Genomic DNA, 21526 nt, shown 5'->3' with positions numbered 1-21526 from the left:
CCCTGGGAGGTCGATTAGGGGGCCCCTCTCCTCTCCCTGTCCCTAACACTGTTTGCCGCCATTATCTCTGTTCATTCATTGTGTACATTTCCTTGATGGCCATTTTCTGTAAATCTTTGTGGAAAGCATGGTCGGGGGCTATGTTTTCAAAGTTCGGTGGCCATTTTCCCTTATACAGGGCGCCCGGCGGCCATTTTGTTGTAGCCTCAGCGCGGTTTTACTCTTCAGTGCTGGTCGCTGTACTTCAGACCAGCACGTTTATTTTGCTCTGGACACCTGGGAGCTGACATTGGACACAGGCACCTGTAACAGCATGGAGCAGAACTCGGTCGGGCTGGCGAATCCTGCGGTGGGGGTCCCTCAGTCTGCAGCAGCTAGGAGGGTGGGATTGAACGCCTGTCCTAAGTCCCACAGGATGGGTCAGCATGGCTTCAGAAACTGGTGTTTCTTCCCCAGAACTCCCTGTAATTGCAATGGGATCGTCTGCAGTGCCTTTGGGCTCTTTGTCAGCGGTCCTTGAAACGTTTGTTGCCAGGGTGGAGGTGGTGTGCGGTCGCAAAGGTGGTAAAAAACTGCCCCTGCCCCCCATCCTCTGGGGAGAGTTCTGACTCAGACTCAGGCCCCTCAGCGACTGGCGGCCCCTGCTCTGATGTGTCAGAAGAAGCTGACAAGGACCGATCGGACAGTGAGGATGATACCCCGTACGGGTCCGCGCAAGACAAATCACTAATTTGTGCACATATTACAGCTGTGCGTAATACCCTGAAAATTCAGGATACAGCAGGATACTCTGCCGAAGTAACGGCCCCTTTTCGGTCCCGTAAACCAGCCCGTACACCTAAGTTGTTTCCGTATCTGACTTATTTCGATAAGTTCATATACAAGGAATAGGGAAGCCCGCAACGGACCTTTTCGGTCCCAAAAAGAATGGTGGTGCGTTACCCCTTGGAGGAGAGTCTTCTTAAAAAATGGTCGGCTCCTCCGGTCGTGGACCCCCCTCAGTATCCAGATTAAACAAAGTAACCACGATCCTGGTAGAAGGGACTCCTGCATTTAAGGACCCTACCGACAGGAAGGCCGAGGCAGTGGTCCATTCCTTGTTTACAGTAGTGGGGTCAGCGATACCGCCAGTATTGGCCACAGCATTAGTGCCGCAAATACTGAGTGGGCAAAACTATTGCACCTGGAGTTGGAGAAGCAGCAGGCCTCTCCTGTCTGCATGGAACTGACAGACCAGTTAGTGCACAGCCTTAAGTACGTCTGTGATGCCCTGGATACACTTCCCTTGCTTTCCAGGGCATCAGTGTCAGCAGTGGTGCTGCGGCGCCTGATTTGGCTGAAATACTGGTCTGCGGACCAGGCATCTAAAAAAGCCTTGACACATGTACCCTTCCTTAGTGAGTGGCTATTTGGAGCCTCGTTGGATGAAATTATTAAGAATGTCAGAGGTGGGAAGAGCACCTTGCTCCCACAGGCCAGGAAGAGTAAAGAGCCACGCCGCAGGCAAGGGCCCACATTTTCTGCTCAAAAGAGGCTTTTTCGTCTGCCCGGAACTTCAGCAAAACACTCCCAGTCCGACAGGACGAATACTGTGGGACAGAAGCGTCCCTGGACTCGCAAGCCTAGCAAGCCAGCGAGCAAACGTGCTTCCGCATGAAGGTTTGCCCCTGCCCATCACTCGGGTGAGGGGTCATCTTTGGGAGTTTGCAGCCCGGTGGGCCTCTCGGCTGTCCGACCAATGGGTCTGGGAACTGATTTCATCAGGCTACAAGATAGAGTTCCTCTATTGGCCACCAAACCGATTCTTCTCCTCCAGCATACCCTTACACCCGGCGAGCCGGGAGGCCCTGTTGGGGGCGGTAAGGGACTTGCTAAGGTGATAGTGCCTGTTCCGGAAATGGAAAGGTTTCAGGGGTTCTACTCCAATCTGTTTGTAGTCCCCAAAAAGGATGAGGTACGTCCAATCTTGGACCTAAAAGCCCTCAATTGCTTTGTGAAAGTACAGAGGTTCAGAATGGAATCAGTTCACTCAGTAGTCACTGCACTCCATCAGGGGGACTCCCTGGCGTCTTTAGACATCCAGGACGCGTACTTACACATACCCATATGCCTCAGGCATTAGAAGTTTCTGCGATTTGCAGTAGGGGAAGACCACTACCAGTTTGTAGCTCTCCACTATGGCCTGGCTTCAGCACCCCAAGTCTTTACCAAGGTGCTGGCTCCAATTTTGGAATTGTTGTGACAACGCGGGATCGCAAGTGTGGGTTACCTAGACGATCTCCTGAGAGCAGTTTCCGCCTCAGAATTAAAAGAGGATGTGGGACAGATATCAGCATTGGCTGTCTTTTTCCAACGACCCCTGGCGTCTCTCTAGTGAGCACCTTTGTACAAGGTGTCCGGCATGTAGTCCCTCCAGTGCGTCCAGCCTTGCCTCCGTGGAATCTGAACCTGGGGCTTTTGGTGCTTCAGAAACGGCCGTTTGAGAGTATCAGGGAAATTCCTGTTGTAGAAAGTGGTCTTCCTAGTGGCCATTACATCGGTCAGGAGGGTTTTGGAACTGGCGGCCTTATCTTACAAGTCTCCCTATCTGGTTAGGTATTGTGTTCGCAACCTTCTTTTCTATCGAAGGTGGTTTCGGCTTTTCACCTCAATGAAGACATTGTGTTACCATCTCTGTGTCCTAAACCGACACATCCTAAGGAAGTGGCCCTCCATTCCCTGGATGTGGTCCGGGCTTTAAGGGTTTATCTGTCTGCCACGGCTCCCTTCCGGAAGTCAGACTCTGTTAGTTTCGGTAGCTGGTCCGAAAAAAGGATTGGCGGTCTCGCCGTTCACCCTTTTCAGGTGGATCAGACAGATCGTGGTCCAGGCTTATGCCCTAAAGGGGCAGGTGTCCCCCCTTTCCTGTCATGGCCCATTCCATAGGGCAATTAGGACTTCTTGGGGCTTCTGACATCAAGCGTCAGTAGCCCAGGTGTGTAAGGTGGCGACTTGGTCGTCCGTTCACCTTTATGAAGTTCTATAAAGTGGATGTAAGCGCATCTTCTGATGCCTGCTTTGGCCACAAAGTTTTGCAGGCGGCTGTGTAATGTTGCAATTTTACACTCTTTCTTCTATTAAGAGAAAGTTACCTCTTTTGAATTTAATGCACTCTGATGCATAGGTTGACCACAAGTTCTGCTGCTGTTGGTTCAGATGGTGAATCCCCTGTTGGGGAGCAACTATGGTTGTGGGTGAAGTTATGTTGCTGTTCCCACCCCTTTTTATGACACTGCTTGGGGACGTCCCTACAGTCAACATTACTGGAGCTGTGTCCGATGAACGAAAGAGAAAATAGTATTTTTGTCAGCCGATTGTGCTGATAAAAAGGCCGATTTAGAACTACAGCGCGACTTGGAAATGACTTCCGAGGCAGAAGCTGCTCTCAGGAGGAGGTCGTCCAGGTAACTCATGATTGCGATCCCTCGTTCTTTCAGCAATGCCAGAATTGGGGCTAGAACCTTGGTGAAGACCCTAGACCAAAAAGGAGAGCTACTAATTGGTAGTGCTCGTCCCGACCACAAATCGTAGAAATCTGGAAGCCTGATGCATATGAGGAGATGCAAGTATGAGTCCTTGATGTCCACGGACGCCAAGAAATCCCTCTGATGGAGTGCAGTGACCACAGAGCGATCCGATTCCATCCTGCACCTTTGTATTTTCACAAAGCCTTTGAGGGCCTTGTGATCCTGGACCGGACGGACCTCTTCCTTCTTTTGGACTACAAACAGATTGGTGTAGAGTCCCTGAAACCTTTCCAGCGTTGGCACAGGTACTATCACCCCGCGCAGCAGCAGGTCCTGCCCCAAAGAGGGCCTCCTGACGAGCCGGAAGATGATGAAGGTTGGAGGGAAAAAAAATCTGTGTGGCTCCTTTTCTGAGTGGGCACCTTTTTTTTTTTTTATTACGCCGTGGCACCTTACCCTTTCTGGACTGTGGGAGCAAAGTACTCTTCCCCCCAGTAACATTCTTAATAATTTCATCCAGCGAGGCTCCAAATAGCCTCTCCCCCTAGAAGGGCAAATCCACCAGCACTTTCTTAGAAGTATGGTCCGCAGACCAGCATTTAAGCCAAATCAGGCAACATAGCACCACAGCTGATACTGAGGCTCTAGAAAGCAAAGGGACCTAAGACCAGCCACATAAAATGCCCACCCTCCTAGCTGCCACAGACTGAGGGCCCCCTGCAGGACTCACCACTCTGACTCAGGTACTGGGCTGTGTTGCCGCTGTCTACTCACCCCTGTGCCAGCCACGAGGTGTTCTGTGTCAGTTTTGTGCTGTTCCAGATTGAACCAGGCCCCCAGCACTAGAGTAAAACAAAACCGAGGCTACTAGAAAATGGGCGCCGGCCACCACAACAAAAAATGTCTGAGATCGCCAGGAAAATGGCCCACGGACTTCAAGAAAATGGCCGCGGTTAAGAAACTGGCTGCGGCTACAAGAAAACTGCTTAAAACAGGGAGAAAATGAGCGGACCACCAACCGCCCAGCACAGCCCACTGCCAGGACCCAGAGACTCCCCAGATGACCTCCGGCCAGGTACGTGCACTGCACCCCCTATGCCCAGTCACACAGCAGCCCCTTAGTATGGGGAGGAGGGAAAGGGACTGGGAGAGAAGAAAGGGAGATAGAGAGATCCCCTAGTCGACCTCTCAGGGAATGCCTAGCTGCTCCATCCTGCAAAGACAGGTGGAACCATACTTACCCCACCCACAGGGACTGCTGGAGGCATTCCACGGACAGACCCATCAACCGAGCAGAACGGGGTAGCTGTCAGCCACGGCACACTGTGACACGGACAGCAGTAGCCCAGTCATATTTTTTTCCCCCGGAGCATATAGCTCGCCGGCCACCCCTGGACCAGACGGGCATGTCGTGGCCAACCCAGCGCGTAGCTAGGGTCTGCTCACGCTCAATGGCCAGCCTGGGGAGACTACCAGGATCTCTATTATCCAGCCTGTCACCAAGTCCGGCTGTTGATTGTAGATCGCAGGAATCAAAAAGCAGAAGAAAGAAAAAATTCCAAGGACCAATGGTCCCCACAGGGAGCCAGGTCCTTCTATACTAAGAAGAATAAAAACTGAGCTGCTGGAGAGTGAGGGGTTATAGCCAGTAGGACCGCCCCCTGGGTAGTACTCTGCAGTTTTGCTGTTTTTACATGTTCTGCCTAGTCCTCTCCTGAAGGTGGCGATATAACCCTAAGGTCAAGATTAAAGGTGCCGTATCTGTCAATTAACGAAAAGAAAAAATTTAGTTTTGATCACACTTGAAATAACGTCACATAGCTGAGGTAATCAAACCCCTAATGAGGAAATCCAAGCACAGTAATCGAATCCCCGGTCATTGCGAAGGTACTCCAACCTTCTCTTATTGTCAAGATAATCCAATGCCCTTCTAATTGTGGCGGTTGTGTAACCCCTCATTGCCAAGGTAATTAGTTCCTTTCTCCCTTTGGAAGTGATCCAAACCCCTCTCATTAGTGACGAGACAGGTGGCCAGTACACAATAGCAAAGAAAATTAGCTTTTATATCTGTTTTGAGTTTTCATATTTTGGACTCTTCTTTGTATTTACTTTGCATTTATACTGATCAATCAGCTCGGTTATAATAAGCTCTTGGACTGCTTCCTAAATCTGGAAGACGGAGCAGTTGATGGAGTGTTGTATATGTGTGGTGTAAATGGGCAATTCATTCCCTGCCTGGACAGAGGGCTGTTTGATGGGAGAAATGCCATCCTGACCATCAAAATTAATCAGTTTGCAGCGCAAGAGACCTCCAAGTCATGGACCCTGCTGAGAATTGGACTGTAACCTATCAGTTAACCGCTTGCCTACCTGGCACTTTTACCCTCTTCCTGCCCAGGCCAATTTTTTTTTTTTTAAATCACTTTTATTCCTATTACAAGGCATGTGAACATCCCTTGAATTAGGAATAGGGCATGACAGGTCCTCTTTATGAAGAGATCTGGAGTCTATAGGTCCCCACATCTCTTCTCTATGTTGGAAAGCCTGAGATTAAAAAAAAAATAAAAAAAAATAATTTGCACTCAGGCTTCCCAGCAGAACACCTCGCAGCTGTCATAGGACATCCTTGGGTACGAAGTGGGTAATGCCTTTTAACCACTTCCCGACCAGCGCACGACGATGTACGTCGACAGAATGGCACGGGCAGGCATATTGGCGTACATGTACGTCCAATCTTCAATGCCGCCCTGCCATCGGGAGCGCGCCGGCAGCGCGCTCCTGCGCCGGTCGGGACCCCCGTGAGTCTGGTCACGGGACCCGCGGACTCGATCGCCGTGGGCATCCCCGCAATCGTCTCACGGGACGGATGAATGGAGGAAATGCCGTGTAAACAGCATTTCTCCATTCTGCCTAGCAACTAGTGACGCTGATCTCTGCTCCATGTGATTGGAGCAGAGATCAGTGTTCACTAAATGAAAGCCCAGCCCCCCCACAGTTAGTAACACACCTCTAGGAACACTTAACCCCTACACTGCCACCCACTGGTTAACCCTTTCACTGCCAGTGTCATTTACACAGGAATCACTGCATTTATATAGCACTGATTACTGTATAAATGACAATGGTCCCAAAAATGTGTCAAAAATGTCCGATGGGTCCCCCACAATGTCGCAGTCACAATAAAAATCGCTGATCGCCGCCATTACTAGTAAAAAAAAAATAATAAAAAATTATTAATAAAAATGTTATAAAATGATCCCTATTTTGTAAATGCTATAACTTTTGCGCAAACCAATCAATAATCGCTTATTGCGATTTTTTTTTTACCAAAAATATGTAGAAGAATACGTATCGGCCTAAACTGAGGGAAAAAAATGTTTTTTTTATATATTTTTGGGGGATATTTATTATAACAAAAAGTAAAAAATAATGCGTTTTTTTCAAGATTGTTGCTCTATTTTTGTTTATAGCGCAAAAAATAAAAACCCCAGAGGTGATCAAATACCACCAAAAGAAAGCTCTATTTGTGGGGAAAAAAGGACGTCAATTTTGTTTGGAAGCCATGTCGCACGACCGCGCAATTGTCCGTTAAAGCGACGCAGTGCCGAATCGCAAAAAGTGGTCTGGTCTTTGACCAGCAAAATGATCCGGTCTGAAAGTGGTTAAAATGGTCTTCCTCGGACTCTCCAAGGTTAAAAGACGTTCTGACAGGAAATGTTCTATGCTCATTAAAGGACTTTCGAGAAAGATGCGGTACAACTCCATGGGATGGCTGGAGATATAGACAAATCCAACATTTCGTAGAGTCTCTCCCCAAACCCCTCTGTGTGGCCAGTAAGTTAAACCCATTGGAAAGGCTGACTGACCAAGGGGGAATAGACAGGGGATCTCTAGGATATATAAGATGTTGATGTCCTCTTTGGACGATGGGCTCACGTGTCCCTTGGAGAGCTGGGAAATACAATTGAATTGAAGCCATTGCCTGAAATAATGAAAAATAAAAGTTCTAGACTATGTTCACTCCACTTCAACTGACACAGGGACAAAAGAAATGAACTACAAACTAAATGGTATTATGTCCCATTAACATTGCACAAAATGAACCCCCGATATATCGCCTCTATGTTGGAGGGAATGTGGGGAGGTTGGAACCCATGCCCATATATGGTGGCAGTGCCATCTGTTCCAGCCATATTGGGTGGAGATATTAAATTTAATGAAGAAGATCAGTAGGAGTGAAATTGAGCTAGACCAGGGCTCGACAAAACCCGGGCGCCGGGCCGCATTGGCGACTAGAAATAGCGACCTCGCGCCTGGGGCAGCACAGCTGGGGGTATCCGGTCTCTGTGGACCCCCCCAGCGTGATCGCGTCGGGCCATTCCGCCGGCGGCCGAAAATTTAGGCCGCGGCTTTGAGGCCTTCTGCGGTCCTATGATTCCTTATGGAATCTGGCGCCCTCTTGTGGTCGCCGTTGGTATGACAAACCAGCAATGCCTCTGCCTGTTTTATATTACCTGCCTCTTCTTCCCTTTATTTAGAACCCCCTAAACATTATATATATTTTTTATTCTAACACCCTAGAGAATAAAATGGTGGTTGTTGCAATACTGTCTGTCACACCGTATTTGTGCAGCGGACTTACAAGCGCACTTTTGTTGGGAAAAATAATTTAGTTAATAAAAAAATAAGACAACAGTAAAGTTAGCCCAATTATTTTTTATATTGTGAAAGATAATGTTATGCCGAGTAAATTGATACCCAACATGTCACGCTTCAAAATTGCACCCGCTCATGGAATGGCGACAAACTTTTACCCTTTAAAATCTCCATAGGCGACGTTTAAAAAAATTCTACAGGTTGCACGTTTTGAGTTACAGAGGAGGTCTGGGGCTAGAATTATTGCTCTCGCTCTACCGATCACGGCGAACACCGATTTTATATGCGGGCAGGACAGGGCGCGTTTAAAAATTATTATTTTTTCTGCTTATTTTAACTTTTTTTTTCCCACTGTTCTTTTAAAAAAAATGTTGTGTCACTTTTATTCTTATTACAAGGAATGTAAAAATCCCTTGTAATAGAAAAAGCTTGACAGGTCCTCTTAAATATGAGATCTGGGGTCAGAGAGACCTCGGATCTCATATTTACACTAAAATGCAATTGAAAAAAAAATTGTCATTTGAAAAAAATTAATAAAATGTCCCTCTAAGAGCTATGGGCAATGACTTGGAGACGGGGGGGGGGGGGGGGGGTTGGGGGGCGGCGACGGCGGCGCTGCTATCTTCCCCTCACTCGTCTCCATGTCAGGCCAGGGACAGGTCCAGATCGCCGTCACGGACCTGGCTCCTAACTTTTTAAGCTGGCTCCTAGATTCCAAGCAAATTTGTCAACCCCTGAGCTAGACCATTGGCAAATGCTTGTTCCATGCGAAGGGGGCTTCAAGGAAGAAAGAGAGAGCAGCAATCACCCCATTTTTATTAAATGTAGCGAAAGCATTAATTCCGAAACAATGGGAGTCAAAGAAAATACCGATGATAAAGGATTGGTTAGATAAAATTAGGCTTATGGTAGTAATACACTTGCAAAATTGCTTCACTGCCCGTTTTCTACTGCGCATGCGCGAGCCGCGTGGCACTTTGTGAATGGATGCCTGTCTACTGGGACACATATTTTTTTAAGTTTTACTTCCCATCACCTTCCCACTTGTTTTAGATTTTTTAGATTTTTCGTTTTTTTCTTCTTTGATTCACACACCTGTCCATCACTTTTGTACACGCATACTCTCACATTCCTCTTGCACTTCTCTTATATTGTCCAAACCCCTTGTGGCTTTTTTTACACTCTCACACCTTCACAATCTGACACTTTCACTCATATAAAATCATTATTTAGAACATGTCACCCTTATAATTACACATATACTTTAAACATTTTGTTTTTAGATATCCTTGCTCCACGCAGTAGACCCAATTCTTTGCCACATGGAGATTCTATTCATATTGCTTATGCCCTGATACCTTCCTGTGCTGCATTCTTGTTTTTATGCCGCCTCAGCTCCCGCGGTGGGGTTTGTATTCTCGCCTGACCCTTGGCTGGCCACTCCTAGCTGCGGTTGTGGTCAGGTTTGGTGAGTGTTGCTGGTCAACCATTCATACTTATATAATTATTTTGAGTATTTTTTATTTAGAATTTAGTTCCTTACATCCCTTTTTATATATATTCCATAGGAATGTCTGCCGCATCTGCTCCTGACGTTTGGGAATACCCATGAAACGCGTAGAGCTTTACTTGATGCTGCAGTTACACCTCATACGAACTGATATTTATTTATTCATTACTACTAGACTTTATGATGTTTCTATATTTTTTGACAGATGCACATATACCATGTAGGCGTACATGCCAGCATCGGGCATGGTGCTATTGGCATGTACATGCCCTCTTGTATCAATCTGTATATTCATTACTCCGATCATGTGTTGTATGTATGTACTTTGCTTACTATGTTCAGTTTTTGTGTACACTACATGTGTGTATATATATATATATATATATATATATATATATATATATATATATATATATATATATATATTATATTAACAATGATTTAATGCTTTGAGAGTATTTATAAATAAAATACGTTGTATTGTACCTCACCTCCACTATTCAATTGCTTCATTCAAAGTCCCAATTTCCTTCTCCTTTTTTATTCATTACCGGGATGGAGGCACCTTTGGGTGCTTCATTTAAAGTCCCAACCCTCTTCTATTGCACACACGTACCAGAAGACATTGTGCCCCATCTCCCAGAAGACAACGTGAGGGAGGACAAGAACCGCAGAGTAGGAAGTGGCAGATTAGGACGATCTGCCTAGCAACAGCCATTTCTGATAAGTAAAAAAAAAAAAAAAATTTCTTTCCTAATGTATTTTAAGGAGCGGGCTTAAGTATTTTTTTTTTTTTTTTTTAGGGTGGACCTCTGCTTTAAGAACAAAAACTGATGATGCTGCCCCGCCCATGGCATTAGAAAATATCAGGACACCTGCTTGGCAATGTTGCACTAGTCACTGGGGCAGACAACAGCCCAGGCACTATATTATATATAACACTTTAGCTCAACAGAGTTTTTCAGCGCTGTCACACTTTGAATGACAATTGTGCGGTCATGCAACATTGTACATATGATATTTTTTATCATTTTTAAAGCGGAGGTCCACCCTAAAGTGGACCTTCCGCTCATTGGAATCCCCCCCCTCCGGCGCCACAATTGGCACCTTTCAGGGGGGAGAGGGGTGCAGGTACCTGGACAGTACAAGTATCTGCACCCACTTCCGGCATAGCTAGCTGCGGAAAGGGGCGTAGATTACGCCCCTTTCCGAAAGTCCCCCGCTGCCTGCTGGGAAACACACGGATCCCAGAGACAGCGGGTCCATCCTTATTGCGCAGCGCGACTCGCGCATGCGCAGTAGGGAACCGGGAAATGAAGCCGAAAGGCTCCACTTCCTGATTCCAATACCCAAGATGGCGGCGGCAGCACCCGAGAGACGATCGAGAGATCGGCTTCGGGTGCCGACATCGCGGGCGCGCTGGGCGGGTAAGTGTCATTATTTTAAAAGTCAGCAGCTGCAGTATTTGTAGCTGCTGGCTTTAAAAAAAAACAAAAAACGGCGGAACTCCCGGCGGACTCCCGCTTTAAGACAGATAGAGCTTTGCGGGGCGAAGTCCCCTGCCAATACTTCAGAAGCTGTTCCGAATGGTTTCATCAGAAAGTCAGCCACCTCCAGGAAAAAACAAAAAAAAAAAACAAAAACGAAAAAAATAAAATAAAACACGTTATGGGGTGGACATCTTTCGCCATAACCCCGGAAAACGACTTGCAAACCGCAACGTATATATACATACTGGAGTCAGAAAGTGATTAGCCTAGTAAAAATAGGGCAAAAAATGGGTAACCAGAATTCAGGTCTAAGGAAAGTACAGAGATCTAACATGGTACATGGAGAAAATGTCGGAATATCATGGTCACACTATGCATCCTCCTACCTATTACAGCCTATGAAGTCCTTAACCACTTAAGCCCCGGACCAATTTGCAGCCAAAGGACCAAGCCCCTTTTTGCGATTCGGCACGGCGTCGCTTTAACTGACAATTGCGCGGTCGTGCGACGTGGCTCCCAAACAAAATTGGCGTCCTTTTTTCCCCACAAATAGAGCTTTCTTTTGGTGGTGTTTGATCACCTCTGCGGTTTTTATTTTTTGGGCTATAAACAAAAATAGAGCGACAATTTTGAAAAAAAAAATAATTTTCTTTTGCTATAATACATATCCTCAAAAAAATATATAAAAAATCTTTTTTTCCTCAGTTTAGGCCGATATGTATTCCTCTACAGATTTTTGGTAAAAAATAAATAAAAAAAAATAAAAAAATTTTAATTAGAGATTGTTGATTGGTTTGCGCAAAAGTTATAGCATTTACAAAATAGGGGATAGTTTTATAGCATTTTTATTAATTTTTTTTTTTTTTTTTTTACTAGTAATGGCAGCAATCAGTGATTTTTATTGTGATTGCTACATTATGGCGGACACATCAGACATTTTTGACACATTTTTGGAACCACTGGATACGGCGGTCCGTTTCGCTTCAGGAGCGATCCGTGATGAGGGGGATGGCCGTTGGTTTCTGGCCATCCCCTCTCGATCGCTCCTGGCGAATGAGAAGCTTCCTCCCACTGTGTATTGTAAACACAGGCAGGGAGGAAGTGATGTCATTCTCTTTTGGGGCGGTCTTTTTGACCGGACTACGAGGAGAAGACTAAAAGTAAGTGCACCAAAACACTACTCTAACACATAGGTACACATAGGCACACAAACCCCCCCCCCTCCCCCCCCCAGTCACAGCGTCACTGATTGCAGTGATAATTTATTTACTGATCAATGCATTCAGTGTCAGTTGTAACAGTAAAAACTGTCAGGGCAGTTAGTGTTAGGTCCAGGGTAGCCCACTACCACCCTCCAATAAAGGTTTAACCCCCCTGATTGCCCCTAGAGTTAACCCTTTCACCCCCTTTTGCCAGTGTCACTAAGCGATCATTTTTCTGATCGCTGCATTAGTGTCGCTAGTGTCGCTAGGTAGCTAGTTATTTTTTTAGGTTCACCGCCAGGTTTTTATAGCACTAGGTACCCCGATATACTACCCAATAATGGTTATAACCCCCTGATTGCCCCTAGTTAACCCTTTCACCCCCTTTTGCCAGTGTCACTAAGCAATCATTTTTCTGATCGCTGCATTAGTGTCGCTAGGTAGCTAGTTATTTTTTTAGGTTCACCGCCAGGTTTTTATAGCGCTAGATACTCCGATATACTACCCAATAATGGTTTTAACCCCCTGATTGCCCCTAGTTAACCCTTTCACCAGCGATCACCGTATAAGTGCCACTGGTGACGCTGGTTAGCCAGTTAGTTATTTAGGTTCCCCGTCAGGTTTTTATATAGCGCCAGGGACCCCCATATACTACCTAATAAATATTTGAACCCCCTGATTGCCCCTAGTTAACCCTTTCACCACCGATCACCGTATAAGTGTTACGGGTGACTCTGGTTAGTTTGCTTTTTATAGCATCAGGGCACCCACCATTTATTACCCAATAAAGGTTTAACCCCCTGATCACCCGGCGGGTGATATCAATTAGGTTTTAGGGTCAGGGTCTGCGTCGTCCCGGGCAGCGCTAGGTTAGTGCCAGTACCGCTAACACCCACACGCAAAGCATATACCTCCCGTAGTGGTATAGAATCTGAACAGATCAATATCTGATCTGATCAGATCTATACTAGTGTCCCCAGCAGTTTAGGGTTCCAAAAAAAACGCATTGTTAGCGGGATCAGCCCAGATACCTGCTAGCACCTGCGTTTTGCCCCTCTGCCCAGCCCACCCAAGTGCAGTATCGATCGATCACTGTCACTTACAAAACACTAAACACATAACTGCAGCGATCGCAGAGTCAGGCCGAATCCCTGCCATCGCTAACAGTTTTTTTTGGTAGCATTTTATATTTAAATCCTGAAGACGGTGATTGGTTTTCGGGGTCCCGTACGTGGCTAGGCTCCCAAAAAGTCCCCCACATGTAGTATCCCCGTACTCGGGAGAAGTAGCAGAATTTATTTTGGGGTGTAATTTGACTTATGCCCATAGCATGTGTGAGCAATATATCATTTAGTGACAACTTTGTGCAAAAAAAAAAAAAAATGTAAAATTCCTGCAACTTGTGGCAAAATATAAAATATTTCATGGAATTAACATGCCTCTCAGTAAATAGCTTGGGGTGTCTACTTTCCAAAATGGGGTCATTTGGGGGGGTTTTGTGCTATTTTGGCATTTTATGGCCTTCGAAACTGTGATAGGTAGTGAGGAGTGAAATCAAAAATTTGCACCCTTAGAAATCCTGAAAGCAGTGATTGGATTTCGGGGTGCCGTACGCGGCTAGACTCCCAAAAAGTCCCACATATGTGGTATCCCCGTACTCAGGAGAAGCAGTAGAATATATTTTGGGGTGCAATTCCACATATAACTATGGCATGTGTGAGCAATATATCATTTAGTGACAACTTTTTGTAAACTTTTTTTTTTGTGTCATTATTCAATCACTTGGGACAAAAAAGAAAAAAATATTCAATGGGCTCAATATGCCTCTCCACAACTTCCTTGGGGTGTCTACTTTCCAAAATGGGGTCATTTGGGGGGGGGGGGTTTGTACTGCCCTGCCATTTTAGCACCTCAAGAAATGAGATAGGCAGTCGTAAATTAAAAGCTGTGTAAATTCCAGAAAATGTACTCTAGTTTGTAGACGCTATAACTTTTGCGCAAACCAAAAAATATACGCTTATTGACATTTTTTTTACTAAAGACATGTGGCTGAATAAATTTTGCCCTAAATGTATGACTAAAATTTAGTTTATGCGATTTTTCTTATAACAAAAAGTAGAAAATATATTTTTTTCTCAAAATAATCGGTCTTTTTCCATTTATATCGCAAAAAATAAAAATCGCAGAGGCAATCAAATACCATCAAAAGAAAGCTCTATTTGTGGGAAGAAAAGGACGCAAATTTCGTTTGGGTACAACATTGCATGACCGCGCAATTACCAGTTAAAACAGCGCAGTGCGAAATTGTAAAAAGACCTCTGGTCCTTAGGCTGTTAATTGGTCCGGGGCTGAAGTGGTTAAATGTACTGATTCCTGAGTAAATGACACTGGCAGTGAAGGGGTTAACCACTAGGGGGTGGGGAGGGGTTAAGTGTGACGTGTGTGTTTTTTTTTTACTGTAGGGGGCGTGGCTTGGTGTTCAACATCACTGATTGTCTTTCCAGATGACAGGAAACAGACGATCAGTGACAGTCTCACTAGGAAGCACGGGGGAGAGGTTTGTTTACACATACCTCTCCCCGGTCTTCAGCTCTGTGACCCGATCGTGGGACACCAGTGGCCACGGAGCTCAGGACCGGGTCGCGAGCATGCCGGCGGCGGCGTGTGACCCACGGCTGGGCACTTAAAGAGCAACGTACCTGTACATTGATGTGCCCAGCCGTGACATTCTGCCGACGTAAATGTAAAGGAGGTGGTCCTTAAGCGGTTAAACTGAGCTGACTTTTTCTGATTTCAGTTAGGAAATAATTACTCTCACTTACCGAACTGTCTGACACCTGTGTAGGAATGAATATATATATTTCTGGGACTTGGGATCCAAAGTGAGCCATTCAAAACATAGATCCTGAAATCTCTCTCTCTTCAAAGTCTTCAAGCAATATCTCAGCTGCTTAGAATTACTGTCCCTCTGCAAGTCATCTGACAGTGAGCCGTACACCCTCAGATGTGAGCACCCAGACAAGATGCGTCTTATGACGTCCTCATCCTGAGTCTCATACAGACAGACAATAGCATGGATAGAAAAACTCCCATTATTGTCCTTCTTGGACCATTCTATCATTGCAGGTTTGGCTCGGAGTGAGACGTCGATTCCTGTGATCTCGGAGAACATCTTCATCTGATTTTCATTTAGGAGACCATACAGGAATTGCACAGCTAATGCTAAATGAGGGTATTGTGAAATTGTGAAATCTACGAGTGATTCTCCTTTACAGATCTCCGGGAGGAAAGTACCTTCCATAGACTCATCATCCATCCCATAATAGAGAGCAGCAAGGAACTCCTGTACACTCAGGTGGATGAAGCTGTAGCAGATTTGGGTGTGGAGGTCCAACCGAAAGATGTTCTCATTCAGAAACAAAGATTCCACCTCATCCAGAGAAAGTCCATGTCTTTCTAGATCTTTCTTCACAAATAAGATTTGTTGGTTCAGAACTCCCTGATTGGCCAGAGCACACAGCTTCTTCAGACAGGTTTGTTTCTGGTGTACAGACAGATCCTTCTTGCTGTGATGGGTTAGTAAAACCTCCAGGTAGAGAAGGTAAATGTAAGTCGTTGTAGGACACCAAATTACATCCAAACCCTTTCTGATTTCTTTTTTTATTACAGTGCAGACAATCCAGCATGTGATGGGGACGGCACACATGGTGTACACAACGTCATTGTCTTTTATTACACTGAGAACTTTGTCTGCATCCTCTTTATTTCCATAGAATCTATGGACATATTTCTCTCGATCAGCCCTTGTAAATCCCTGGATTTCCACATTGCGAGAATCGTCAATGAATGTGTTAAGTGTCTCTATGGCCAGTGACCTTGTGGTGATGATCAGAGAGGATTCTGGGAGAACCCGTCCCCTGAGCAAACTTTGGAGAATTATTTCTTGGTGGGTTTCCATAGAAATGTCAGGACAACCCTCAGATTTCTCCTCCAGAGTCCACCTCATTTCATCAAACCCATCAACTATGGTGAGAAGTTTTCTCCGACTTCCAGGATCCCTCAGAATTAACACCAAGTCATCTGAACTCAGTCTGCAGGTTCTGGATAAAAGTCCCACAAGACTTATCTTTCCAGGGATGGTGCTGATTTCTCTACAGCTCAGATAAAACACAAAGTCAAACTTGTCTCGGTAGAGATCCCCAGAGGCCCAGTCCAGCATGATCTTCTTGGAGGTCATTGTTTTTCCAATACCAGCAGGTCCTTCTAACACCACAACCCTAGGGGTGAACCCATATTGATCAGGGTCAAAGAGGGTCTGGATTGTGGTTGGGGGTCTTTTCTCCATGATCTGTAGATGTCTTCTGCCTGAACTCCTTAATTCTTGTTCTTTTCCCTCTTTATTCTGGGGTCCCACTGTCATCAATAATTCAGTGAATCTTTCCTGTAGATAAACAGCCTCCCCCATACGGGAATTATATTCTGGAATCCTCTGTAACTTCTGTTTCATAGACTCTCTGTGTTCCTTTCCAATGTCTATATGAGAGAAAAGAACATTTTTTATTCTTTGCACACGCATGAAATAATAATTTAAAATCATATTGGAAATATTATTGCATTTGCAACCATAAGCATTCAGAATTTAATCATAAAAATATACCGCAAGAAAAAAAAAAGGAGTATTATGGAAGGAGTTAAAATATTCCCACATAAAATCAACTAAAAACAGAATTAAACGTTTAGCCAAAGAATACAAAATACTTTAATCAAAACGTTACAGTAAATAGCTTTGCTGAAAAATATAAAATACACACACACACTATATATACATATATATATATATATATATATATATACACACACACACACTGTATTTATTGGTGTATAACACGCGTGACATTCCCTCCCGCTCCTCCAGTATAACAGCCAAGCAGCTTTTAGCCGCATCGGTTGTTATACCTGGAAAGTCAATCACCGGCTCTAAACAACGGTACCGGGACGATGCATGCAGCTGCGAGCATCTTCACGGTATAACCCTCGAAAGCCGAGTACGCACATCTGCGCACGCTCGTCGGCAAGGGGTTAAATCAAGCCTTTTTCAGTAGCGATATAAAATCAAATCTACCCCAAATTGATTGGTTTGCACAAAAGTTATTATTTTTTTTTTTTTTATTCTTTATTTAAATTTTTCATTTAAGTTGCGTACAAAACATAATCAAGTATTAAAAGAAAACCATAGGACCAAAATACATTCATGCCCTTCAATTTTTCACATTATCCTGGTTTTCTTTCTTTACTTCTCGGGTTCTTCTAAAATATCTCCCTCCCACCCCTACCAACCCATTACCTCGTTAAAAATCATAGATTGTCTAAAGATTTTCCAGTATTTCCATTTCACATGGAATCTTTCTTTCTCTTTCTTCCTCCATTCCCAGCCCTTCAATACTATACATTTCCTCAACTTTTCCTAACCATTCCTTTACTTTGGGTGCTTCTATTTCTTTCCATTTTTTCGGAATCAGACTTTTTGCCACGTTTATTAATGAGCTTGTAAGGGAATTCCTATACTCCTTAATTAGGGTATCTACTGCATGGAATAGGCATAACCATGGGTTCTCAGGTAACTGTATTTTAGCTATTACTTCTATATATCTTATTCTTTCTCTCCAATCTTCTTTAATCTTGGGGCAGTCCCACCATATATGGGCCAAACTTCCCGTTTGTCCACAATTCCTCCAACATTTCCCAGATTGTCCCTCCTGGTACTTTGCCATTATATCTGGGGTCCTATACCATCTTACTAAAATTTTATAATTTGTTTCCATCATCTTACTATTTTCCGTGGATCTGTGCACCATCTTCAATATTTTTTCTATATTTTGGTTTTCACCCCGTGCTCCTATCTCTTCTTCCCATTTTTTAATGAAGGTTGGTACCTCCGCTTCACATTCCCGTCTCAAGACCTTATAAAACTGGGCAATACCTGCCCTTGGGGTTTTCCCCTCGCATATCCGCTCCAAGGCAGTCAAATTTTCTCCATCTCTAAGCGGTTGTGGTAGTCTTGAGACGAAATGTCTAAGCTGCAGGTATCGCCACTCATTCAAATCCATCCAATCATTTTCTTTCTGTAATATTGCTAGTGTTTTCAATTTCCCCTCTTTAATTATGTGTCGTAATTGCATATTATCTTGTTTTATCCATTTCCCTCCTATTGTACTTTTACCAGGTGCAAAAAAATCATTATCTTTTAAATAAATTAAAGGGGAATTATATTTCCACTTGTTATGTTTGTGTATTCCCTCCCATACTCTAAACACATTTTTTGTGACCAAAGGGGTTGTCTTCCCTAGTGATCTATATTTTAACCACTTCAGACCCGCAATACGTGGGGTTTCGGTGGTTATATCTAAATGATGCCTGAGTCCACAGACATCATTTAGATATTGCCGTTTTCAGCCGGCGATTCCCTACACCATAAGAATGATCATAGCGGCTGTTCCGCCGCTTGATCGTTCTTACGGGCGGCGCCGCCCTCCGGTGCTTCTACCGACTCACCGTTTCCATCGGTGAGTCGGTCACAGGATCCGCCGGCCCCAGCATGTGATCATAGAGATTTCCAGTGGACTAGATTGTCCCCGGAGTCTCTATGATCGTTCGGAGGCCGGGCACGATGTTATGACGTCACGCCCGGCCTCGTTATTCAAATTAACGGCGCCAATCTGGCTAGGAAGCCAGGATCGTTTTTTTTTTGTTTTTTTTTTATTCTGCCCAGCCTAGAGGTGAGATATGGGGTCTTATTGACCCCATATTTCACTGTAAATAGGTCCGATCGTGCCATATTCCTATTACAAGGGATGTTTACATTCCTTGTAATAGGAATAAAAGTCATCAATTTTTTTATTTATTTTTTTAAGTGTAAAACTAAAAAAAAAAAAAAAAAATTAACAATAAAAAAAAAATTTTTTAAGCGCCCCTGTCCCCGTGAGCTCGCACACAGAAGCGAACGCATACGCAAGTCCCGCCCACATATGAAAACGGTGTTCAAACCACACATGTGAGGTATCGCTGCGAACGTTAGAGCGAGAGCAATAATTCTAGCCCTAGACCTCCTCTGTAACCCAAAACATGTAACCAGTAAAAAATTTTAAAGCGTCTCCTATGGGGATTTTTAAATACCAAAGTTTGGCGCCATTCCACGAGCGCGTGCAATTTTGAAGCGTGACATGTTGGGTATCTATTTACTCGGCGTATCCTCCTCTTTCACATTATGCAAAAAAATTGGGCTAACTTTACTGATTTGTTTTTTTTTTAGCAAAAAAAACGTGTTCGAAAAATTGCTGCGCAAATACCGTGCGAGATAAAAAGTTGCAATGACCGCCATTGTATTCTCTAGGGTCTTTGCTAAAAAAACATATATAATGTTTGGGGGTTCTATGTAATTTTCTAGCAAAAAAATTAGGAATTTTACATGTAGGAGAGAAATGTCAGAATTGGCCTGGGTGGGAAGTGGTTAAAGGAGTCCAGATTTCTCTACCTAGATTTGTGCCTGATAAACTGTGTTCTATTTTTCCCCATCTTTTTTTACTTTCTAATTTTGCCCATTCCACCACCCGTGTTAACACTGCTGCTTCGTAATATTTTCTAAAGTCTGGGACATTCAGACCTCCCTCATCTTTTCCCTTTTGCAAAGTCTTCAGTGGAGTTCTAGGTTTCTTGTTGTTCCAGATAAATTTAGAAATTAAAGAATTTATCATTTTAAAATATAGGGGGGGATATATATTGGTAATAGCTGAAACTTATAAAGGATTTTAGGTTGAATAATCATTTTTAAGGCATTAATTCTTCCTAACCATGACAGGGGCTTTGTTCTCATTCTCCTTATTTCTTCTCTCAATTCTTCTAAGAGGGGGATATAGTTTATTTGATATTTTTTCTATTGATGCAGTCAGTTTAATCCCTAAATATTTAATTTCTTTTTGCCATAGAAATGGGAATTTTCTCTTAATGTCAAGTTCTTCTCTCGAATTTATATTTACGTTTAAGATTTCTGACTTGCTTGGGTTAATTTTAAAGTTAGATAATTCCCCGTACTCCTGTAAAGCCTTTAACAAGTTTGGCATGGAGTTTCGTGGGCTAGATACATAAAACAGAATATCATCCGTGAATGCGGCTGTCTTATGTATTTCCCCCTCTATCTCAACCCCCTTTATATCTGGGTTTCTCCTTATCATCTCCAGGAGTGGCTCCAATGCCAGAACGAACAATAGGGGGGAAAGCGGACACCCCTGTCTAGTCCCATTGTTCATTCTGAAGGCTGTTGATAGTACCCCATTAACTTTTACCTCTGCCTTGGGGCTGTTATATAGTGCCTTTATCCACTTCAAAATTTTGGGTCCAAACCCCATTCCCCTTAGGGTACCCATCATGAATCCCCAGTCTACTCGATCAAAAGCTTTCTCAGCATCTATTGATAGGAGTAGACTGGGGATTCTACTCTCCTTCATCCTCTGAAGCAGTAATATTGACCTTACTCCATTATCTTTTTCTTCTCGCCCCTCAATGAATCCCACCTGATCTGCATGGACTAAGCTAGGCATTAACTTCTTTATTCTAGCGGCCAATATTTTTGCGAACAATTTAACGTCCGTATTGAGTAGTGAGATCGGTCTATAGTTTGAGCATATTGTATTCTCTTTTTCCTCTTTCAATATCGTGGAGATTGTCGCAGTGGAGGCCTTCTCGCTCAGTCCATATTTTGTACCTAGTCCATTATAATATGCAAATAAAATTGAGGCTAGTATGTCTCCAAACTTTTTTAGATATTCTATTATATAGCCATCAGGCCCTGGACTCTTTCCTCCTTTGTTCTCTTTTATTGCCTGTATTACTTCTTGGACTGAGATTGGATTCTCCAATTCCTGCGCCAATTCCCCCGGTATTTTAGGGATATTTGCTTGAAATATATAGTCTTTGATTTTTCCCCTTCTCTTCATCTCTTGTTTTTCTGTCTCTTTTTTTCTCACGGAATATAACTGCCCATAGTATTCTCTAAAAACTTCTGCTATTTCCTTAGTTTTATAGACTGGCTCGCCCTCTTTATTTAATATTTTCTCTATATAATTCTTCGATCTTTTTTTCCTCAATATCTTTGCTAAGATCTTACTA

The 21526-nt window shown here is 44.0% G+C and overlaps 1 protein-coding gene across 1 annotated transcript in view; it reads right to left on the bottom strand.

Annotated features, from left to right (window-relative positions):
- Window positions 1-21526, bottom strand: part of LOC143997901 (NACHT, LRR and PYD domains-containing protein 6-like) — a 207014-nt gene that overhangs the window by 141380 nt on the left and 44108 nt on the right. Inside the window, exon 6 of the mRNA XM_077493723.1 lies at window positions 15187-16897. Coding sequence (XP_077349849.1) covers window positions 15187-16897 — 1711 coding nt within the window. The remainder of the gene's footprint in view (window positions 1-15186; window positions 16898-21526) is intronic.

This window comes from Lithobates pipiens, unplaced genomic scaffold, assembly GCF_037356315.1.
Source record: "Lithobates pipiens isolate NorthernLeopardFrog02 unplaced genomic scaffold, aLitPip1_a1.2 Scaffold_19, whole genome shotgun sequence".
Taxonomy (NCBI): Eukaryota; Metazoa; Chordata; class Amphibia; order Anura; family Ranidae; genus Lithobates; species Lithobates pipiens.
This window is presented reverse-complemented; position numbering and strand designations above follow the sequence as displayed.